The 23424-nt window shown below is 36.1% G+C and overlaps 1 protein-coding gene across 8 annotated transcripts in view; it reads left to right on the top strand.

Annotated features, from left to right (window-relative positions):
- OTUD7A (OTU deubiquitinase 7A) overlaps positions 1 to 23424 on the top strand; it is a 221468-nt gene that overhangs the window by 182358 nt on the left and 15686 nt on the right. For all 8 annotated transcript variants that reach the window (XM_026113458.2, XM_026113457.2, XM_026113462.2 and 5 more), the window contains 5 exons: positions 5629 to 5730; positions 7248 to 7375; positions 9200 to 9312; positions 20324 to 20451; positions 22061 to 22210. In XM_026113458.2, coding sequence (XP_025969243.2) covers positions 5629 to 5730; positions 7248 to 7375; positions 9200 to 9312; positions 20324 to 20451; positions 22061 to 22210 — 621 coding nt within the window. The remainder of the gene's footprint in view (positions 1 to 5628; positions 5731 to 7247; positions 7376 to 9199; positions 9313 to 20323; positions 20452 to 22060; positions 22211 to 23424) is intronic.

The raw sequence follows: 23424 nt of genomic DNA, 5'->3' as shown, positions 1-23424 counted from the left end.
ATAACATAGGCGGCAGCGTGGCTACAGTCAGTGGTCTTGCACAGTGTTTTTACTGAACAGAAAAGAAAAAGTGTTGCTGAGCCAAAGTATAACTCAATATAACAATTAAAATCAAAACTGTATGAACCTTCAAGAATATTGCTTTCTTAAACTCTACTTTCTGTACTTGGGCCTGTATTTTCTATGAGACATTTAATACAACTATAGGTAAAGTAAGCAGTAACACATTGTTGTGTGTTATGTCTGGGCTTGATGTCTCCAAAAACACAAACCCAGAAAATTTGGGAAATATTTGATTTCAAACTCTTAAAAATTAAGCTTCGTTTTAAAAAAAAAGTCTTGCTTTTTTTGGTCTGTAGAAACATTTTCCTGTCCCAGACTTTGTGAACAGATTTTAACAGAATGCATGCAGAGTGCCAGAACAGCGACCATTATAATTGCGAGAGAACTGCATTCATTTCCTGAGTTCCAAACTAGAAATGCATGTTGGTGTAATTCAGTTCTAATATGAATGACAAATACTGTATCATAGAGTAAGGTGAAATGCAATAATGTTATAGAAAAACATGTGTCTCAGGTTATGAAAGAAAAAAATGAAGAAAGCTGATAAGGCTCAGAGCTCAGTATCAGTTGTCTGCAGCTACTTTGGCCAAGTCATATGTTTCTGTGCCATCTTATTTTATAACCTTTCTCCTTTGATTTGCATTCTGGTCAGTAGCTTCTGTGACAGTGCCGGTGTTGCTTATGCATCAGGCCAGAAGAGAAACATTGATCTGATTGCTCAGTTTTACTCATTTCTTCATCACTCAATATTGCATTTCAAGGACATAAGTAAGTGATGAATAGCCTTGAAGATGCTACTGGGAAGCTGATGTCATCCACCCAGACTGAAGCAGAGAGCGCTCTTTTGGAAGGTCCTTTATTTGAAGGACAGAAACCGTATTGGTGGATGCTTTATCTATTTTAAGAAGTTACCAGTCCCTGAATGATTAATATACAAGTATGTAAAAAAGCTGGTCTTGTATTTTTCTTCATGTCAATACTTTTAAGCAAACATTTATGGTATGAAGGGACTAAATCCAAAAATAAATAAATAAACACATTTATCTAGTCATGTAAGAAACAAATACAAAATCTCCATATCTTTTAAACTGTTGAAGTAGCTCTGCTGAAATCTGACTTCAAGGTTTCTGTGCACGTTATAAATTGTCTGACTTACTCTGAATGGGCTGATTAATCCTCTGTTGGCTGAACCAGGCAGTACTGTACAGACATCTAGGCTGCACAGTAACTAGCTGAGCAGGTACTGCTGTTGTATTACAAAGAAAAGTTGGTGGGTGTTTAGGGTAAACCATGAGAATAAGTGCGGTGTCCAGCATTAGACTTGCTTTGGAAGTTGAAAATGTTATTTTGTGACTTGCTTGTTTGGGGAGTGTGAGAGAGATGGGTTTGTGGATTTTCTGCTCAAGAAATGGAAAAAAGAGTTTTTAGCCTAGTATCTTGAGGAAACTGAGCTTATGTCACCAAGCTGCTCTTAGGATGTCATTGTACCACTGCACAGGGAACTACTTGTTTTTCTTAGTGAGAGGTCTGCTCCAGCAGTGCTTTTGAGGAGGAGTAGGCCTAAGACTGGTTTACCTAGCTGTATGAGACAGATTACTTTGAATAGGGGAGTGAGGAGGTATGTTAGAAGACAATCGCAGTCAGTGTGAGGTAAAATTGTACAAGCTGTGACAAGACACTGCACACATTTTTCCACCTTTGTTATACTTTGATTTTCTCTGAAAGTGGATTCTGTTCTTCTGTAAGGATTCTGCCTTATTTTTCTTGCTAGTGGCTTTTCCCATCAGAAGCTAACTGTCTTTGACACAGTGATATACCATCTAGCTTTGCAGTGAAACCTCAATGACACCCAATTGTCCAGAGTTTGAGAGGGCTCATCTTGTGTAGGACCTCCTTTTCCCCTGTCAAGAAAGAGAATTATTAAGTCGCTGTTCATTAAGTCCTTGCAAGCTTTTGACTGTTAATTCTGCAAAGAAACAAGGCTGCCTTGTTTATTGGTAGATTAAACTAGAAAAAAAGAAAATATGTGTTGGAGAAAAGGAAGAAGAGGTGAAAGATTTATGCAGAGGTTCCATAGACGTTCTTCGATATTATATAAGAGAGTGTTTGCTTTGAATTAGTTTGGCTTTTATATGTACCAACAAGCTTGCCAACATTTGGGCAATGAATACTCTATAATGGGCCTTAGTAGACTGGAAAGCAGCACCATATGAGCATTTTTATGGGATAGTCATAAACCATAATAAATTCTGTTGCCTATTTTTATCTTCTTGCTTGTGCTGTTAATGGAGTTTTGCACAGAGGACATCACGCTGAATGCATTTTCACCTTATACAGCATATCTGTGTGTAAGGCATCAGGGGCTGACACTGAAAGCCAAACCTGACCCCTGTTAATACTTAAAATGCATTCTCTGTTCTCTGCTGTCTTCATTTTGAGTTATTCAGGTCATATAACTATCTGCAGTCCTCTTTGGCAATTTCTTCTAGTAAGTCATGGAGCAAGAAGTGATGATATACCTGTGGCTTGAAATAAAACATGCAGGCTTATAAAAATATCGTTTAACCTTTCTAGTGTCTATTCCCAATACTCCAACATTATGAATATTGTTGGGCAAAGGCCATGTTTTAAAATACGCAGCAAAGAAATGTTTCTTATTTCCTTTTCCTCAAATAGTGATTTTTTTCATACTGAGAGTTGCTCAAGACTGGCTTACGTTGATGCCTAAGGTTGCAGTGGGTTTACAAGAGGGCAGCTTTTGATGTTTGCATCTTTTTCTGGGAGTCATCAGATACTGTATTGTAAAATGGTGATAAGCAGAAGTGTAAGAAAGCATATTTGTCTATTTTTCAAAGCTTGAAATACTTTCCCTGAGGTTCAGTGTACTTTCTTTGTATATTATTCTCATTCTCTCTCTCTCTCTCTCTCTCTCTCTCTCTCTGCACACACACGCACACACACACACACCATTCTATATCAGAATGATGGATTTTTGTGCTGTGCATGTAGGAAGTGGTGTGTGTTCTTCCTCTCCAGGGAGTCAATATATGCTTTATATTATGTAAAGTCTGATGTACACCATGTAATACAGGACTAGCACAACATGGGAATACAAAAGTAGTTGACAGTCTTTTTAGGCGTGGGGATACCAGATTCTGTTGACAGTTGCTTTTGAATTCACACCCAAAGTCTAAGTATCTTGCACAGAAAGGGCAGTATCCTGTGTTTGTGTCTGCCTCTTTGATTGTATGTTGCTAGACAGCAAACCTGATTAGGACTTTTAATCTTGCTAGAAAATTTAGTTCAAGTTTTATTGTACTAGAATATGGCCTGTGTGATTTTGCTGTAAAAGAACAGATTAATTTCTTGAAATAGTGTTTTTTAAGATTAAGTAGATTTAGTGAGAAAGTAAGGAGCAAAATGAAGTATGGACACTAATGGGGCGAGGGAGAGGTGGGTCTAGTTTGCCCAGAAATGTTGTCTTCCGAGACAGACAGACATGAGCCTGAAATGCAACTGTTTTCATGTTGGACCTCATTTAAGCTCCACTTTCCTCTTGATTCCTAAGGGGATTTGCTATAGCTGCTACATTAGAAAAATGACTACGACTTTGTTATAATCCAGTGCATTTCTGCTAATTTTTAGTAAACCATAAAGCTTCTTAAAGTTAACCAAGCCCACAAACTTGTTTGGCATAATCTACTTGAAATCAGATCACTTTCATAGGAACCTTCTCAGCTATTCAAAATTTTCGTAAACACCAGACTTTGAGTTTTATTTTCAACAGTTGCTAGTTAATCTGCAAAGCCTATCACTCAATATACCCTTAAGTAATTGCTAAAATTTGTCTGCTTCGGGTTTTGTAATTGTACTTTATGTGGCACCTTCGTTTAACTTATTACTGAATATGATATTACCAAAATATTCTGCAAAAGACAGGTGGCAAGTTGTTATTTCACAGCCCACAGACACAGGAGTTGCTAAAAATGGTAACTTGTTATTTCAGATTTATCTTTCCCAAAGGCTGTCCAATAACACTTTAAATTAAGCTTCTTTAATGCATATGAAATTTAGAATTTAATAAGACTCGTCTGAGATTTTAGGCATTTACAAGCTAGCTGTTGAAATCATATGAGGATTACCTAGTGTGCATAGTAATTGATCTGCAGTGCATTTTTACCTTTATAGTGCAGTAACTCTCAACTCATACTGACTAAATGAAATTTAATGACATAGTTTTTGTTCAGTACTGTATCCTGAAGCAAGTAACAAGGGGCACGTGTTAAAGTATCTTTAGACTATTTTTTGCATGTTATGTATTACCTGCTGTTACAAACAAACCAGTATAATTTTTAATGAAAAAATATTAATGGAGAAAAGTTTTCTCATTGCCTTGAACTTAACATTTCTATTTTGGGGGTTTAACCATAAGCCATATGTAGATGTTATTTCTTCTCAGCTTGCAAATAAAGGAATCAGAACAAAAATTCTGAAAAAGAGTGCAAACACAAAGAAATTGTTTGAGTCACCACGGTCTGCCTATTGCATTATTCACTGTATCAATTGCACATTACTTAAAGCCTTTCAAAAAGTCCTGGGAAATACACCAGCTGTACTAATCATTGTTATCATCTGCTTCTCCTTATCCCCAAAGGTGTTATATAATTAATCACATTCTCTTTCTTTGTATTAAAAATTGTCACATAATCATTGAACCAAGACTTAACTTTCCGCTAAGCTACCACACAGCAATCCATGAGCCAAGAATGATGTACTTCCAGTTTTCTCTTTGACATTGATACCCTTCATGGCTTCATTTGCTTCATCCAGATACCTCTGAATATTTGTACTCTTGTCTGTCTGTTTCATAATCCATCTCTGTTGTATAATCTGTAAAATATACTTCATAGAGCAAGGATGGATAAGTGGATCTCTTAAGTGGTGTTCTCAAAGGGAGAAGCTACATGCTATCCTAGACCTTCGGCTGGCCATGTGGTCTCGTCTTTAGTTCTGCTCTGGTGGTGTAGCTGTTGATTTCAGTAGACCTAATCATAACTTACACTATGGCAAGTGGGAAGAGAATCAGCGCCAGAAACAATCCACCCTGATAAACTTACCTAACATTAATGTTTCCTGATTAACACATACACGGTACTTTTGTCTCCTGAGACTTCATTGTAAAGATGTAATCTGTGATCTGTGTATAGGAGGCCGATGGCCATTATACTTGGAAACTGATAGCCAGACCCGTAAGGGTATTTAGACAATGAACTCTTTGGAAATCTCTTCCTAAGTGAAGTATTTGAGAATGGAAGATGCAAATTAATTAAAGGTGCTCTTATCTTATCCAAAACACGTTTAGAGAATAGTTATGGTTTATCTGCCTCTTATTTCTAATCCTTTTCAGTTTCTACTTCTGGCATTACATTTAAGCTTATTTGGCAGAAAGGATTTTTACAGTTAACCTTCAGCATTATTCATCATCACTATATATATATGCCTATACTCTGTGTTCATCCTGTTTCAGCATCCACTCAGCCATTTTAATGGGTGCTTTCTTTTCAGGACGACTGAATTGGTGGTCCACAGTGTGTACGAGCTGCAAACGCCTTCTTCCGTTGGCTACAACAGGTGATGGAAACTGCCTCTTGCATGCTGCCTCTTTAGGTAAGGGGGAAATGTGCACAAGAAGTCTTTTACCAAAAATATTTGCTCTTCACTATCCCCGTAAAAAGCTCAAACACATGGGGTATAAAGACTTTCTTTAAAAGCCTGGTTCTAGAGCAGCATATTCTTCTTCAGCTTTCACTTACAGAAGTGTTTGCTGTAGGCCTGTTTGAGAGATGAAGCTGCAAATTTTATCCAGTTGATATCAGAAGTATAACTGGAACAGTATCATAAAGCTTTCCTCATGGATGCCAGTGACTCAAGTCCTGGTACAGGTGGAACCCTAGGTGCTTCTGCAGGATTGTCTGTATTGTGAATGAGAAATTACATTCATTCTCCTCTGGCTTTTATTAAACAGTTGTCCTACTATCTTCAAGAATACAATATGTGTTTATCATCTCTGTTGGCTCCTTGGAGAGGTTAATTATATGGAAGAGAGAGTTTGGGGTGAATTAAAAATAAATTCCAATTCATTAATCATTAATACAAGACCTTTGAAAGCTTTCTTCAAATGCTATCAAATAAATAAAAATCTCTGAGGCTGAAAATCTGTAATAAGTCTTGCATGTCATAATTATTTTGAAGAAATTCCTTTTTTTGTTACTGTTGCTAAAATCTTGCACCAGTAGAACTCCCAAAGGTGAATTTTTAATAACCTTGGGATTTTTAATCATTAGAAAAGACTTTTATTTTTTGGAAGAAGTAACAAGAAAAACAGGTTTTATTGTTTCCAAGGGCCCTTTTATCTACGCCCACTCCATTTTCAGCTTGAAGGAATTGTATGTTATTTACAGCAAATTCTTGAAGCATTTTGACCTGAAAAGTTGGAAATAAACATATTAAGTGCCAGTAGCTGACAGTATAGTAATTGAAACATGTCTGCCTATAGGTACATGTCTTGGTGAGAGCTCTTCTCTGTTATCATAGGGTACTGTTTTCCAGTACATAAAGACATTTTATTAACTTAAAAGGATCTTGAAAGCCTGTGGCTGCTTGTATTTTTAGGTTCCAATTGTCATGAATGCTCGTCTCTTTACTAGGATACAGAAGCCAAAGAAAATTTATCATCATGCTGTATAAGAGCAGAGTCTTATGGGTGTCTGTATCATCATTTGAGATACACAAAAGTGCCTGTAGTTGTCATTAACATTCTGGTGTCAGCAAGCTCTGTTGCAACTCCAGCTAAAATCAAAACCTGTGCGTTGAATATTCCATTACTTACAGCAAAGTTGAAGTTGCACGGAAACAAATACTGAAACAACTCAAATCCTTAGTCGGTCCTTAATCGATCTTTAAAATTTGTTAGAATTACTTACTGTTGTTCATTAGCTTATCTATGTTGACTGTTTCAGTAGGAAACCTTAGAAATGAGTGAATTTTTTGCTACTAAGGAGAATCTTAAGTAATGAATAAGCCATGCTGCTTTTGATTTAAAACAATATTAATTGTATTAATACTTACTGTTTCTATTTCACTGTAGCTTCTTTAAAACTGAGTGCCTTCTTGTGCTACTTTAGGGATGTGGGGATTTCATGACCGGGACCTTGTCTTGCGTAAAGCACTCTACACCATGATGAGAACTGGAGCTGAAAGGGAAGCACTGAAAAGAAGGTGGAGATGGCAACAGACCCAGCAGAATAAGGAGGTCTGTATAGCCCAAAGACAGTCTTGTTAGCACCATGTAGGGTCAAAAGCATTCCTCTGAAGCTTGGTGTGAAAATTCCAAATTTCCTGTGTTTCAATTTTTTATGTGAAAAGAGATTTATTTAGAATTTGAGCATCGAAATGCAAATATGGTTTTGGCTTTGTGGGCAGAAATATACAGTTTCATAGCTACAAAGTTCTAAGATGGGTTTGGAACCAGTAGAAAATTTTGGCCTCCAAAATTAAACGTAGACTAGATGATCTCCAGAGGTCCCTTCCAACCTCAACCATTCTTTATAATTTAGCTCTCATGAGCATATTAAAATGACTGGATGAAATACACAAAAGAAAAGAGAATTTCGTTTAAGAAAGAGCTCCCTAGAATGTCAAGCTAGTTTTCTTAGAGCTATGAGCAAATATTGAGTGGATTTTTTTTTTTAAACTAAAATCATCTGTAGATTTGTTTTAACTATTGATTTAAAGCTGGACTCTATTATGTATCTTTTTCTGAGGATAGATGTGCCTAAACAGTGGTTAGAAAAGCCAATTTCAGGGCTAATCATCATCCCAAAGGTATGGATTTTTGTCAGTTTTCATTTTGTACCGGAGTCAGATTGCTGCGATTTAATAGACATTAGATAGAGCTGTCTTTCCAAGAAAGGCCTGCAAGCCACAGGATGTATATTTTAATGTAATAACTTCCAAAGAAGTATTCTTCCATCAGATATTTATCCTCAGTGCAAACTTTTTATCTCCCTATAAATATCTTTCCAGGAATCACTTCCCTGGATGGCTTCATTTTGTTTGCCTACTTGTGTGGGTTGGTTTTCCTGCCTGCAGTGAGATGTATGGGTAGTTTCTTCAGTATTTCTCTTTTAACTGTAATCCTGGAGATACTTGTTTTTCAGGATACTAAAAAACCTTTCAAGAGCAAAACGAAACTGCTATTTGGTTAAGTGATTTTTTTTTTTTTTGTCACATCCAAAATTATAGGTAAAAATGCCTTTTCATTTAAACAAAATTGTTGTGTGTTTCCTTTATATGAATGTTAATGGAGAGCTGCTGGAGAATTAATAGATTCAGTGGAAATACGAGCTACCCACAGTCCTGGTGTGCTGTTTCTCTGTTCGTTCCTCCATTCTCTTGATATGGGAATTTATACTTCCATCAGTTTTGAGATACCACGAGAAATCGGATAACTGTTTTTTAAATACTCCAGCATGAATGCTGACCAACCTCAATGAAGCGAACATGGTCAAAGGTTTGTGGCATATTCGTAATCTGCTTGTGGATGGCAGCAGTCAGTGCGAAGAAGCCGAGGTGTCACTGGCTCAGCGTTCTTCAGGCTACCTGAAAACACAGGGACACAGAAGCGTTTATTTACCTGTTCTGCTCTTGAGCGTCCTTCCTTCCCCTCCCCATTGAAAAAGGGAGAAGGCATCCCTGTCTGCCAGGAAGGGCATTCATAGTAGTTCCCTATTTTGCAGAGGAAAGCCAAGTTCCAGAAATGGACAATAAAGCAAGCTAACCATGTTTGCAAGGAATTCACATGGGTATGAGTAATTGGACTTCAGAAAGTGAGGTGGTGTGTTTGCAGAAGCAGACCTGTAACTGGAAATACAATCCAGCATATAGTTAGTGTCTTAGGTCTGTTTTAATCAGTTGATATTCTTTTCACCTGAATAGGAACCACTAATAGTCCAAAATATTAAACCGTATCATGTATGAAACTCAAAATACATTAGTTTGTTGTAAATTCTACTGCAGAACTCTAGTTATACTTTATACCAGCACAGTCTTAAAGGCATTTCATTCTCTCCCTTAGTCGGGCTTAGTATATACAGAGGAAGAGTGGGAACGGGAATGGAATGAACTGCTTAAGCTGGCATCAAGTGAGCCTCGCACACATTTCAGCAAAAACGGAGGCACTGGCGGCGGGTAAGTTTGGAGTATAATTAAATCTTCTAGTTTTTGCTCTCAGTAGGAAAACTATGCAGTACAAATGAATGAAGACATTTATAGCACTGGCAAACTACCTTTTCAACCAGTTGGGGTTTTTTTTGCATGGTAGAATATAATTGTCTGACCATTCCATAATAATATTTAGCATTTTGACTGAGTCTCCTTTTACAGTTACTACACTGACTTGAGGTGAATTTGAGTCCAGAAGAGTCTGATTTTCATAAATCCTAGTTTTCTAGCTTCTGAGACAAGCACAGAGTTGGTAGCATTTAGCTTCAAGGAAATGAGGTTTCTGCTTCTCACTGAACATGTAACTTCTTGCTTTAGTAAGACTTAGCAGAAAGATGACCGTTGTTCAGATATTATCACTGAAGCACAGAGTGAAAGAATAACATCACCTCTTCTAATAACGTTCCAGAAGATAGCAGTTTGTGAGCCAAAATCTTGTTTTCTGTGTTTTAACAGAGTTTTAATGCTAGATTCTCATTCCTGTACCTTTATTTCAATCCTTTCTTGCTTTGTAGTTCAAATATAGCAAATATTCATAGAGATCTTTTGTTGGGGCAGATCACCAAGTAACTCTTCATATTTTCTATTTTTAAATTACTGTTAATCCTAAGCATACAGAAAGAAAAATCATATTTCTGGTATTAAAGCTAAAGACTAAATATTTGGATGCACTGTATTTTTAAGGCTAAAGCAGAATATTGAGTTATACTTGGTAGTCTCAGGAAACCATTCTGAAAAAACATGCTACTTTGATCTTTGAACAGTTACTGAAACTTTGACTAAAAATTGCAATAATTTATATTGTGCTGATAGGAAGAGTTGCCTTTTCTTTGACTATTCAAGCTTTTATTACTCCTATGTGATATAAATAGCCCTCTCAAAAGCAAGTGTTATTTAGATATTGAGTTTTTTTGAAACTGAAATTGCTTCACTATTCATCCTGATAAAGTTTACAGTGTTGCTGGAATGAGCGTAAGTCTCTATTTCTAAGAACTTCAGATTCTTTTCATACCTAATTTTGTATCTGTTTATCTGGATGGATTCTACAAGAATATGACTGATTGCAGTTACTTTGATTAAGCTCTGTAGAGTTACGATTTTTTTCCAGTTACTCACCCAGTAATAACAGGCAAGAAGTGAGAAAGGATGTTTTCTTAAAGATCAGCTTAGTTTGTATGTTTGATTTTGTATAATATGCACTTAGAAGCATTTTAGTCAATTAGATTTTTATAGAATTTACCAGGGAATTTGGTATTTGGGATAAACCCAGTACTGTCTTTATGACTGCCAGCATGCATTTTAGTTTAGATGTATAGAAGCTGTTGGATAAAATGGAAAAAAAAATCAGTGTAAAAGTTTGGGATCATATAGTATATATAACAATTAAGTACCCCTAAAACACACATGGAATTGAATTCTGTCTGCCTTAAATAGCTAAATTCAAAAAGCATACCTCGCTGGAACCATGCAGTTTTTCCAAAAGAGTATGGTTATTGACCAGCCTTAAGAATGCAGGAACTTTATTTTTTTAGTTTTTGTATTTAGTGTTTATAACTAAAAATACTTAGTGTTTGTTTAATTAGAACATTTTCTTTTCCTCTAGCTGCTGTTTTCCCCAGAGAAAATTGCATGAGATGAATAAATTGACAAAATGGGGCATAGAACACAATGAGAGTAAAAAATCTTCTGTATTCTTTGAAAAAATATTACATTACGTTTTCCTTTTAACCCTTTGATGTCAAGGGTAGGGAATTCTCCTAATGCAGGATAAAGGTGTTTTGCAAATTGTCAGCCACAATGTATGTCTCATTTTCATGTATTCTGAAACTTAAAAAATAGAGGGTTTTTTATTTTACTCCTTAATTTTTCCTCTCTGTTTCAAGATACTTTCCTGTAGATCTGAGTTAGTCTTCTAATGCCATTCAGTTCAATTCATATTTCTATTAAATTTGACCATTCACCACCAACCTTTCATGGCCTCATTCTGTCTATTTGATTCTGTACATGTTTCATACAGCGTGTAGGTTCTGTGTGTTCCAATTAGAGATGTCCTGACATGGAGATTTTGCATTTGCCAGCCAATCAATCGTCTTTAACTTTAGTTCTCAGATACTTAAAAAGAGAATATCACACTGTTAAATAAAGGATTAATTTAAATTTTTTTCATGTTTCCTCATGGTTTGCATATCTCTTTTTGCAAATGGGAATGAAGTAAGGTTAAACAGAGAGCAGTTAATTTTTAAACAAATAGTGAAAGCAAAGAAGAATTGCCAAGAAATTTAAGCTATTAAAAATATGAATATGTAATTCACATTGCAGTCATTCCGAAGAGTGATATAATGAGTTGTTTTCTCAGTGTAACGTAGCCAGAGTTCAAAGTAATAGAGCCCTTGAGAAGGAAAAGGAAAAAATAGTATTTTTCGGATGTGATTATGGCATTTGCTATTTAGGTACTGTATTAAGAAGGTTTGCAAATGAGCCTTTGAATTACAGAGGAGGCATTTTCCTTTGGTGTCAGAACTAACTAAAGCATCCAAAGTTGCATTTGCTTCAAAAGAATTTGGTGACAACCATGGATTTGGAATTATGCTGCCTCATTCACCTGCGAGTTTGTTTTGTTTATTTTTGAGAGCAAAGTGCTTATAAAGGAGATCAGCAATTGTCACTGCATCTCTAGGGTTTTCTTTTTTGAGAACCTTCTCTTTTTGAGAGCTGGAAGTTGGAGACAAAGATGAAGGAAACAGAGAAAAATCTTGTTATTAAGTTCTGGTTTCCAACACGTGGAATCCTTGAAGCAGTTTAAACAGGCTGATTAATTACGAAGCAGAGTCTTGTTTTGAAACTGATTTGCACATCTTTCCGTAAATGTAAAAACAAATTTCAGATTATCATAATTGTTTCGTTTATCTCTGTTTACAAGCAAAGGCAGGGCTGAATTGAAGCAAGCGCTTTGAAAAAGAAAAATACCTTGCACCCTTGCTTTTTGTTGAAAACCTGACTACTGCAATCCCCCTAAAGAGACAAAATTCCAAGCCCTTCATTCATTTTGCAGACTATCTTCAGTCAAGGATTTCAAAGCCTCTTCTCGTGGTAGGGTGAATATCGCTGCTGTTATTCCACTTCTGGGAAAGCAGCTAGGGCTGAACGCTAGATGTCATGTAGTGTCCTGGTATAAGCTAAGAGAGATTTTGAATGTGGATGGCGTTCTTGCTTAGTATTAACTGGGAGCTTCCAGGTAGCTGTCTCATATTCTTGATACAGTTGGCACTGTCCTATTAGGCCAAGTGATTTGAGAAAGGGAAGAAGGTAGGGAAGACTGCTGTAATCTTTCCATGTGTCATTAGTTATATTTAAGGCAGCAAAAGCTGAACAGTTAAACAGGAAGTAGCTTTCAAATGTATATAATTTCTGAGTTTTCACACTTGGTTATGTATTCAGAATATTTTGACATACAATCCAAACTATTGCAAAAAACTGAAATGTGATTACTGGCATTCCTGTAAATCTAGGAACTGCGGTAAAAGATATTCTCGCACATTCTCACGTAAGAGAAGAATCTAGTTCACTCAATCGCTTAAGGAAGGCATTGCTTAAAAACTGTTGTTGTTTGCACTTGTCTGTTGCAGGAGTGCTATTCCTATTTAACTATTTCCGTGTAATTATAAGGACACTAATAGGAAAAGGTTCGGAAAACCAAACAGTAGATCTTTTCTACATTAGCTGAAGTGTCTGATGGATATAGCGTCTTTTTATCTGGCTTATTTTTCAATTGTAAACTGTGCTGAAGCCTAATGTAACTTGGAAATACTCATATTATTGTGATGTTTTAAATATGCCATTTCAGAGAGCCCTTCTGGTCTGAAAACCTTGGATGTCCTACAGACTGAAGAAAAGAGATCAAATTCAAGACAGAAATGAGATCAGAATTACGTTCGGCATTAAAATTAAGTAATAGTATAGATATGGTGAATGTGTTTTGCCTTACTTAACAGGTTTCTGTTGAATTCTAGATGTTTCATAAAAACAGATCTTTGCATCTCGCATGCTGCAAAAGATGTTTTACACAAAAGTATGCATTCCCACACAATTAAATAGAGCATAACATTCAAATCAAAGTAGTGAAAGCTGATGTAGGTCTTCAACCTTCTCTTTTATTTTATGCCTTGAAAATCATTTCTTATATATTGTTTCTCTATGATCAAAAGCTATTGATATTTTTAAAGAAGACTAAATAAAAGTAGGAACTTGAAACATTCATATTCTGAGTCTGCAGTCGTCAATGCAGTGTACCAACTTTTTCTCGGAAGAAAAGGAGGAAATTGTACCACTTCTGTGTGGTTTCTGTGTTTGAGCGAAAGGTCATTGCTGAAGTACCGTGCAAGGGCAACAAAGGACAAGTTCCTAAACCTATCTGCAGCAGCAGTTTGTGCTTGCTAGTAAGCTGCAGCTTTGGCCTATGGCATTTGTAATTTGGGGATCCCTAAACAGGGAAGGAGGAGGCTTCAGAGGTGAAATGGTGACAGGTCCAGAGGTATGAATTCAGGTTTCCTTCTGGTCTCATGCTTGTACCAAGTCACCAGGTTGAAGAACCTGATACAACTCATGTTGTTTCCTTGCAGCCCCACTGTCTGCAGGTGTTGGTCTGTCTTGCTGTAAGTACTGCCAGTGGCTCTCCCAGGCTCTGCACGAGTCTTGCAGTGGAAAGGCAGAATAGCTGTTATGAGTCTGTTGGACAAACTGTGAGAATCTAGAGCATGTGTTTGGGAAAGAAAAGCAAGGTTTTCAGAGAGAGCCATGTGGAAGGGAATCCAAGGACGTGAAAACAGAGCACTTGCTCAGAGATTACAGGCAAAAGAGAGGAATAGACAGCAGATAGCAAGGTGGAACAGCAGCATAGGTCACTTGCTTTTTCAGACTTTTGAATTTTTTTTCCCTCATTACTAGCCGTAGTATAAATTGAGTTTTCCGTAAGAGAGGGAATCTCTGTGGAGTGCTGAGTAGATGTCCATCCTGTTCAGAACTGAGACAACAGTGTTCCTGTAAGCTAGACTGAGATTTTTTTAAACTTCTTATTTTTTTGTTAGTTTTTTCTTACAATTAATATAAAATATTTGGTCAGAGTGTCGTGGCTGAGCAGGATGCTGTAGTGTAGAATTATATACTGCTATATTTGTGGATTTTATTATTTAAAACTGAACTTTACATGAACAGAGGGATTAATTTCCATTTCTTAAATTTTTCTTTCTTCAAAGTTATGTGGACAAAATGAACTTGGCCACAATTTTCATGGCCATATACTTGTGCTTAAAAAAAGGACCATGGAAAAAAAGTGGAACAAATGGGTAAAAGGATGTGGTAGGTTGATATGGATATTTGCTAATGATTATAGTTTTCATTCTCATTAACCTTTACAAAAATTCATACTGAATGCTTAGCAATGATACTGAAATACTATAATATAGTCCAGATAAATTATGGGCAATGATGAAATAAAATTGAACACCGAAAATGAGAAATGAAAAACAGATGTGTAATAGAAGAGAGGCATTTGAAATGTGTGAATGCGACCATTAATATTGAATCAAGCTACTTGGTGATGTGATATTGAAGAAGAGAGAAGCTCAGTGGAATTTTGGACTTCATGTGCAGTCAGGCATGACATCAATTAACCAAAGGGATATAAAGGTCCTTCTGATACAGCTGTATCAAGAATATGACCTTCACATCTAGAAACACCATTAATTAGGAGATAGAGAATAATTGGAGGATTTAAGAAAAAAAAACTTTTAGAAAGAATAGAATCTGGAAGTATTTTATCAGAAAATAAAATCTTCGTAGCATATTGTCTTGCCAAGAACATGATTCTTCTAACTTCCTTTTGGTTAAGAAATTGCTATTAGGGTGACATAATTGACTGCGAATGTTGGAAAGTTGTCACAGGCAAGGATGGAGAAGAATTCAGTAAGGAATGTGAGAGGAAATTACAAAATGGGGAATTTGATTTGAATATCGGGAAAAATTTCCTGACAAGTTTAGGCAAGGAGGAAGGGGACCAGGGAGGGCCAGGTGTCTCATTGTCTGAGCGGAGAATATGTATCCTGCATCAGCCTGTTGTTAATAATCTATATTCTGCTGTGCTCCTGAGTTAAACTGAAAAATTGTAGCATGAAGTTCTAGGGCTGGGCTGGATGCCATCAGGGCTGTAGGACGATTACTGGATTTGGCCCATGTGTTCTAGAGCAGTGCCCATGCAGTTATATTCAGTTGTTATTTTTCACAAATCCCATATAATGAAAATTAATACTTAAATTACATGCAGCCATTTCTAGTTTGAGTCAGGTGTCTTTACCACTGTATAGAGATTGTTGGGTTTGACTTTCCTCTGGAAAGAAGTGACTGAGTGGGAGTCAAGTATGAGCTGGTCATGAGTGAGGAATAAGCTCTGTTGTTCTGCGTACTGTCTTACTTAGCAGATGTGTTTCAGCATAGCTGTGCATGGAACGTTTTGTAATTTTATCTGTTAGTGTCACTTTTTGTGTTTTATTTTTATAGATTGTCCTCTTTTCATTCTGTTATAAAATTCTTTCTAATGCTTACCTAAAATGTGGTTGAATCCAAAAGAAATATGGCCTGGAATAATGGCTCAAGTTTAGTTCAGTTCTCCTTGGGTTTTAAGGTGAAGTCATTTACTAATAATGGGTTTTGTGGTAAAGTACTGTACTTGCCAGAGATTTATTATCCCTCTAATGTCAAAATCACATTGTTATATGAACTCAAACTGTATCTGTTGGTCTCTTCTGTGGCATGCTAGCCAATCCTCATCATAGTCTTTGTTTTCTAGTCTGTGGCTTCCCAAGCTCGTGTAACAAGTTAAAATAGCACTTATTTGCCTAGGAATAAAATAATCAAAATGCATAACCACAAAGTTGGATAGAAGAATCTAACCACAATAGATAATGATCTGCTTTCTGATAGAAAGAAGTTCTTGTTTTTGAGATGTGCTATTTAACGGTAATTCCTTCTGAGTCTATTTTAAGAAAATAAGTAATCCATAACCCTTATTTGAAGGAAGGAGTAAATGTCTAAAGTGCCTGTATCTGGTTTAACTGAACTAATCATGCACAAATAAAGGGATTTCTGAGCTAGAAAGCCATTCGACTTTTGTCTCATCCTTTTGGAATTGCTTCCTTGGTATCTGTAAAAAAGAAAAACAAGACAAAAACCCAACCAAAAAAAATCCTTACAATATACTGCAAAAAATATCTATCCAAGCTTTTAACATGGCATGTATTTGGCATATATGTTGGTGAAAACTTTCAGATATCATTTGGCTTTTGTACAGTTTGTTTTGTTTAGCATCTGACTAGGGCATCTGTGCGCACCCAGAGCATCGAGAGTAGCACGTTAAGGATTCGAAAGCAGACTCCTGTGATCCCCATTTCAGTTGATTAAAGGCACCTGATATCATGGGTTCAGATAATTTTCTGTAAATTTCTGAACACTTACATTTTGTATTTTGCATTTCTTCAGAATGGAAGATGTTCTATAGACACTTTTTTTTCTTAGCTGCAGTGTATATGAACTGTGAGAAAAATGTGTAAACTGTGGTAAATGTCCTATATTCAGTCACATATCCTACACATGATAAGCTTATGATTTTTTATTTCTGAACTCTTTTAACTGTGTCCCACATTGGTAAATGGGGAAGTTCACTGTTTAAAATGGTTTGTTTTTTTAGATCAATTGTGTACATGAGTCTTATGGTTGCCTGATTATGTTTCCATCTCTGTGTGCTAAGATCAGTGCATTGATCTATCTTTATTCGATAAGTGCTATTAGTATTAAAGTCTATATTTTCATGACTTTTCTGATAAAAGAGAGAGAGCTTTTGTACTTGATACAGGATAATAGTTAACACTCATCTCAGGAGAGATGCATGTTGTGTGCAGCCAAGACGAATACATGAGGATAGAAAAGGCCCTTGAAATATTGCTATGGAGGGGTAAACCCATCCATTTTGCACACAGATTTGTGAATGCAGGTCCTCAAAGATGCATCAGAAGTGAATGTTGGAAGTTCTCTGCGTGCACAGCAGTGAGAGGACCATCTCCGTCTTCCTTGGAGTGTGTGGCTTGGTTGTGTTGCTCGCCTTGATTTGTCATGTCCTACAGAAGCTGTGTTCTGTGCAGCTTACATTTTTAAGTGGCACTCAACTGTGAATGGTCGTCTCTACTTTTGTCTCATTCCCACAACCCTACCATTTTTCAGTAGTCTTCCCTGCAGTGTATTTTTTCTGTTTTCTCTTGTGACAGAGGTAACACGGGCAAGGCTTTAAAATGTTCTAGTGACGTGAATGGACTAGAAAAATAGGAAAGGAAACAAGAGAAACTTTAAAATTCTATAAATTGCTTTTGAAGTTATAGAATGGCTCAGAAATGTTCAGCTAGAGAAGCAGGGAATTTAACAGAATTATTCTTGCAGCCCGGATGAATGAATGATCTGTTTCATAAATGATTGACTTCATAGGTTAGCTTTTCAAACACGTTGGACATTTCCATTTCGTGGAATAGTGTGGGTCTCATCCAAAGCACACTGATGCTGATTGGAAGACTTTCTTCATTGAATTTTAAATCAGGTTTTCAGTGCTGCTTTTCTGACAGAAAAGTACTCCATAGCATTTAGTGATCAGTAGTGTACCACTAGAAGTTTTTAGCATGCATTCTTTAAGATAAAGTTTCCATGTTCTTGCTTTCAGAAATTTTGAGCCACAAAGTACATGTAACTTTGCGTGCTTTGTAAGCTCTTCAGTAAAATAGAACATTTAAAGCAAACTTAGTAATTCCGTGTGTCTATTCAGGTACAAATACTTTTTTTTTGAAGTTTGTATGCATTGGGAAAATAAGACTAATCAATTTTTTCAGATGAATAGGATAGCACAGATATCTCTTTTTAAAGACTTTGAGGATTTTAGTCCATAAATTATATTTTAAGGAATTATCTGTCTTTATAAACATGATGGTTTAGTACTATTAATTTATGTTGTTAAATTTGTATTTCTGACACTCGATGCTGTTGAGCATAGGTGTGTACGTCTTAGATGAATCTGGCAGGTGCTGGTACCCTGGGTACTTTATAGCTTTATAGTACTGACTTGAAGAACTTACAAATCTCGCTCTATGTGCTGTACACATTTTTTACTTTCCTAGATAGCTTATCTCTGTGTTCTTCTTGGTAATGGTAGTTATGTAATTTAACATGAGTTTTCACAGATATTCCTGTCACATTCAGAGACATTTTTCTGTTTTAATAGACATCCTGTCGTTCTGTTTTTCTCTGTTCTGTCATTGCTTGTGCCTTCCAGACATCAGATTATGAATAGAACAGAAACTGTCTGAAGATCATCCCAGATAGGACTCGGATATCTCAGTCTCATTTTCTTATAGCATATTCTGTGTACTTGTCTCTGTCAAATTCTTTTAGTAGGTAATTTATTCATTTTGGCCTCCTCTGTAGTTTAGGATTTAGGACTAATTGTGGATGATTTTACAGAAAATATCATATTGTGACCTGTGGAAATACCATCAGTTAACTCCACTTCCTTGGACAGCTAGGTGTTAAAGGGTATTTCCACATTTTTGCCATGTAAGGATTATGAATTTAATGTATTTTTTTTCCAGGATGTCTGATAAACATAATTGTATCTAAAACATGACAGGGAGAAGATACTGACAGGCAGAAGACTCCTCAAGTGCTCAGACCAGCATCCTATTATATTTTATGTTGATTCTTAAATTCCTTCCAAGAACAGCACTTCTCTTCCTTTGTCTTAAATTACTTATTCATTTTGAGGCTCATCGAGCATTAACTCTGTTTAGACTTGTGGAATATTTCTGAATAAAACCTGGAAAAAAACCTATTTATTTTAATGTACAAATGAAATAATATCTTTATACTTTTTGAGATGCTCTGTATCTGCTCCAGCTTGATTGAAGAGTGGAAAGACTTTCATTATTCCAGTGGTAGCTGGATGAGGCACGTTAGAAGGTCAACGTAAAGAAAAGGCTTGGATTCCTCTGTAGTGCTGTCCTACTCTTTGACTCTCATGTTCTGCTGTTCAGATACTTAAATCAATTCTTCTTATGTCTTCTGAAACATGAAGCTCCACTGGCAAAACTCATTGGCCTCATCTAACCTCACTACGTCAGCATTTAGTTTCCTTTTGTATTCTGTAGAGAGAAATGAGAACTTTCATCTCATCTTGGGACAAATGCTTGAGATGGGAGGGATGATCCTATCTCCAGATATGCTGGGGGGGGGGGGTTTCATTATCTGTAAAGATAGTCAAGGAGAAAGGCTTAGACTCCTGACTTTACATGTATAAAACTAGGTGAAACTCATCTCATTGTAAAAGCTGTTAAGAAAATGAGTCTCCAGCTCCTTACACATGTACACCTCCCCACCTTTAAAAATATAGTAATGATCAAAGAAAAGAAATTTTGCTGTCAACTTTATGGGTTAAATTCTTCCTCACAGTTCAGGTTGACATCAAAGTTTCTAATATTGCCAAGGTCATTCATGTGTATTTTATTTACAGAGACTGGAAAAATATGTACCTTTTCATTGTATGGTCTCTGTGTTGCATGAAATGATGATTTTAGTAACAGAAGCAGCTATATGCTAGGAGCTTGGCTAAGAATTACCTTTTTAATTCCCATTAGGCTACCAGATGATATCAGAAGGTAATGATTTAGAACGACTATCAAACTAGCTTGGAGTCTGCAAATGAAAACATTTGTTCTGTTGCTGTTATTCTCTTTATTTTCAAAAATATATTACCCTTTCCTTTGTTTTGTTTTGTTACCGATTTCAGTGGAAATGGAACATGTGTTTCATAGGAGTGGGAATATGAGTGATGAGGATGGGGAAATAGCTGCCGTGGTGTGCTGATTCACTAAAGCTTCAATGCTCTGTCTTCCAGAGTTGATAATTCAGAAGATCCAGTGTATGAGAGCTTGGAAGAGTTCCATGTTTTTGTCTTAGCCCATATTTTGAGAAGACCTATTGTTGTAGTAGCAGATACAATGTTACGGGACTCAGGGGGAGAAGGTAAGAGCTTTTCATTGGAAATGTATTTTTAATAAACCTATTTTTATTGAATCAATGGTAACCTATCATAACTAAAAGTCACAGATGGAACAAATATGCGCGTTTCTGAGGTTACTGCTGCCTTTTTCTGAAAAAAGGATCAGAATGATACTAGGTCCATCTCTGTTAGGTCAAAGCAAAAAATACAGCATAATTATGTGAATCTTACTGAAGGACACTGACGATGTGTTTACCTCGGATATTTACTATTAACGTACTATCCAATGAATTACAGAACACAACACATTTCTTAAAATTTCCATAATATTCTTTAAAAAATACCAGTGCAAGTCTGAAATATTTTAGTATGTGAAGCAGATTAGCTCTCTTTTGTGTAGAGTCACGTAACTAAAGTTATATGAAATACTATGAATATTCAGGCTCATTTTTTAAAATATTAAAATTCAGGGAATATAGAACTGTTTTCTTCAGATCACTGATCTCTGTTAACAAAGTTCTGATTTTGCTGTGTCCATTTCATTCCATCTGTGTTGTTAATCTGTAAGTGTTTGTGCTTCTTTTGTCATTAAACATATTTTCCTGTTAAGGTTTGTTGGAACAACGGATTTCAGAGGGATTTGGATCAAATTTTTCCCTTAGATAACTCAGTCAACACTAGAGAATTTTTCAATATCTACTTGTTATACTAACAAGAAAGATAAAGCACATTGTTCAGTTCATATTATAGAATTGCAATTTGGACCCCTGCAAAATAGTGAATTGCAAAAGATGCCACCAAATAAAATAGCTTTTAGAGCAAATCATATACTGTAATGTGTTTTTAGAAGGCATTTGAATTATTTCATATTTAAACCATTTCCTAAAAGCTTTTTATATTCAGTCACTTTATAAAGATAAATTCAATGCAGGAAAGAGTACAGTTCATTTAAAAAGATACTAAGTGTGAATAATTTATTGAGTTCTCATTGTTGTCCTTTTCTTTATATTTTTTGTGTGTTCACCATGATGTAGTTTTAAAAACAGTATAGTCTTATTGATACTATGGAAAGGTCCAATAATAATAGAATACTAATTAACACTGGTGTATTTCCTGACTAAAGAAAAAAATCACTTCATTTCCTCAAACTTTTCCTATCCCAATTTTGTGCCTCTCCTCTCCTAGACCCAATCTGATTCTGTCACAATAATCCCAGTGTTTTTTCCTCATGAGCAGAGTATGTTGGCAAAAGACCTGATGGAACTGATAGTGTGTTTACCACTGATTGTTGGAAAATATTCGTGTAGCTAAAGATACTCCAGGCAGGTACAGATCTACACATGTGAGAGTCACGACAATCTTTTTAAAAGACGCTAATGTCTTTATTAGTAAACAGTTAGAACAAGGGAAAATATATGTGTAAGGGCAAAACGTTTTCATTCATAGTTCATAGTGTATTTCCTGACCCTTTTATAATGAAATTTTACCTGCTCTTGTGACCGTTTTCAGCATTGCTTTCTCCTTTTTTACATTGCCTACTGATACCTCTAGGAGCACAATTGTTGCGTATTATAGAGCCAACATTAATGCCCGTTCTTTCACATAGCTGAAGAATCCCATTTTTCTTTGCAGCATTTGCACCTATACCATTTGGAGGAATTTATTTGCCACTTGAAGTTCTGCCAAACAGATGTCATTGCTCACCTCTTGTCCTTGCCTACGATCAGGCACATTTCTCTGCTCTTGTTTCCATGGAACAAAAAGATCAACAGAGAGAACAAGGTATGCTATGAACACAGTAGCTCAGTGTTAACATGTAGTGTATACATATGTATTTTCATCAACCTGTAAGTATATTTATACCAGAAGGGAAACAATATCCACTGGGCTTTATTTCTACATTCTTAGGAGTGTAAACCGTACTGGTTTAATCACAATACTGGGAGCCAAGAATGCTTCAGTTCTAAGCCTTGTGCTACCACAGACTGTCTTTTGCACTTAAACCTTTTGTGGCAGTTCCACATATGTAAATAGAGACAATCTTAGTTACCTACTTTAATTTTGGGTTGCTGAAGGTGTTTGTTAATTAGGGTTAGTAAAGTGTTTAGAAGATTAAGTGTGAGTCAGATTATTATTGAAAACTCACGTAATGGAAAATAGCTCTTCTGTTGTGTGTTAAATGCACTTTTTTTAAATTAAAAACATTCACTTGAAATGTTTTGTCTCATCATCTTGATGTTTTAGAATATATTAACACTTGAGTGTTCCCTGGCTAGACTAAACCTACAATCCCACATATCCAAGTTATTGCCAGTTCTCTAGTCCACAGGGAAGTGGGCCTAAAGTGATATTTTGGCCATATAAATGGCTTTCTTAGGAGGAGTGTTTGGTCACAGAGTAATGATGCCAGGTTGTCAGTGAAGACCTGATGTAGGACCAAAACAAAAAGAAATGTCCCTGTTAAAAAAAAATGGGGGGAGAAAAAACTGTAGCAGTTTGTGGAACTTCATGGTCATACAACAATTATCTCAGTTATTGCATGTTTATGCTTTTAAAGATTGCTTCAGTGCTCTCATGGCTTTTTTTGTTATTAGTGTGCCAGTCAGCTAGACTAAGGATAATTTAGGTATGCCTACCTGAAATGTAGTCACATCTTTACAATATATTGTAAATATATCTGAATTGATTGTTCCACCAACCTCATATTTTCATAATCAACATTATGCCCAGTGTTGTTTGATTGCAGTGATGCTGTAGAAGAAACTAAAAATGATATTGTATTGACTGATAATCAGGAGTCTGCAATTCCTAATATCAGGGCATGCAGTAAAACTTATGTGGAAAACCTTCATTTTGTCTTTTTTTTAATTATTGAATGCTCCAAATATACTCATTTTACAGTGGTCCCATATAACATTTTTCTCTTGAAGATTGTGGGCCAGATCCTGGCCCCAAATCCACATGCTTTGTGACCATCCCTCTGTCATAGAGTGATG

The sequence above is a fragment of the Dromaius novaehollandiae genome, chromosome 10 (genome assembly GCF_036370855.1).
Source record: "Dromaius novaehollandiae isolate bDroNov1 chromosome 10, bDroNov1.hap1, whole genome shotgun sequence".
Taxonomy (NCBI): Eukaryota; Metazoa; Chordata; class Aves; order Casuariiformes; family Dromaiidae; genus Dromaius; species Dromaius novaehollandiae.
The sequence above is the reverse complement of the archived record's forward strand: the minus strand, read 5'-3'. Positions and strand labels throughout refer to the sequence as shown.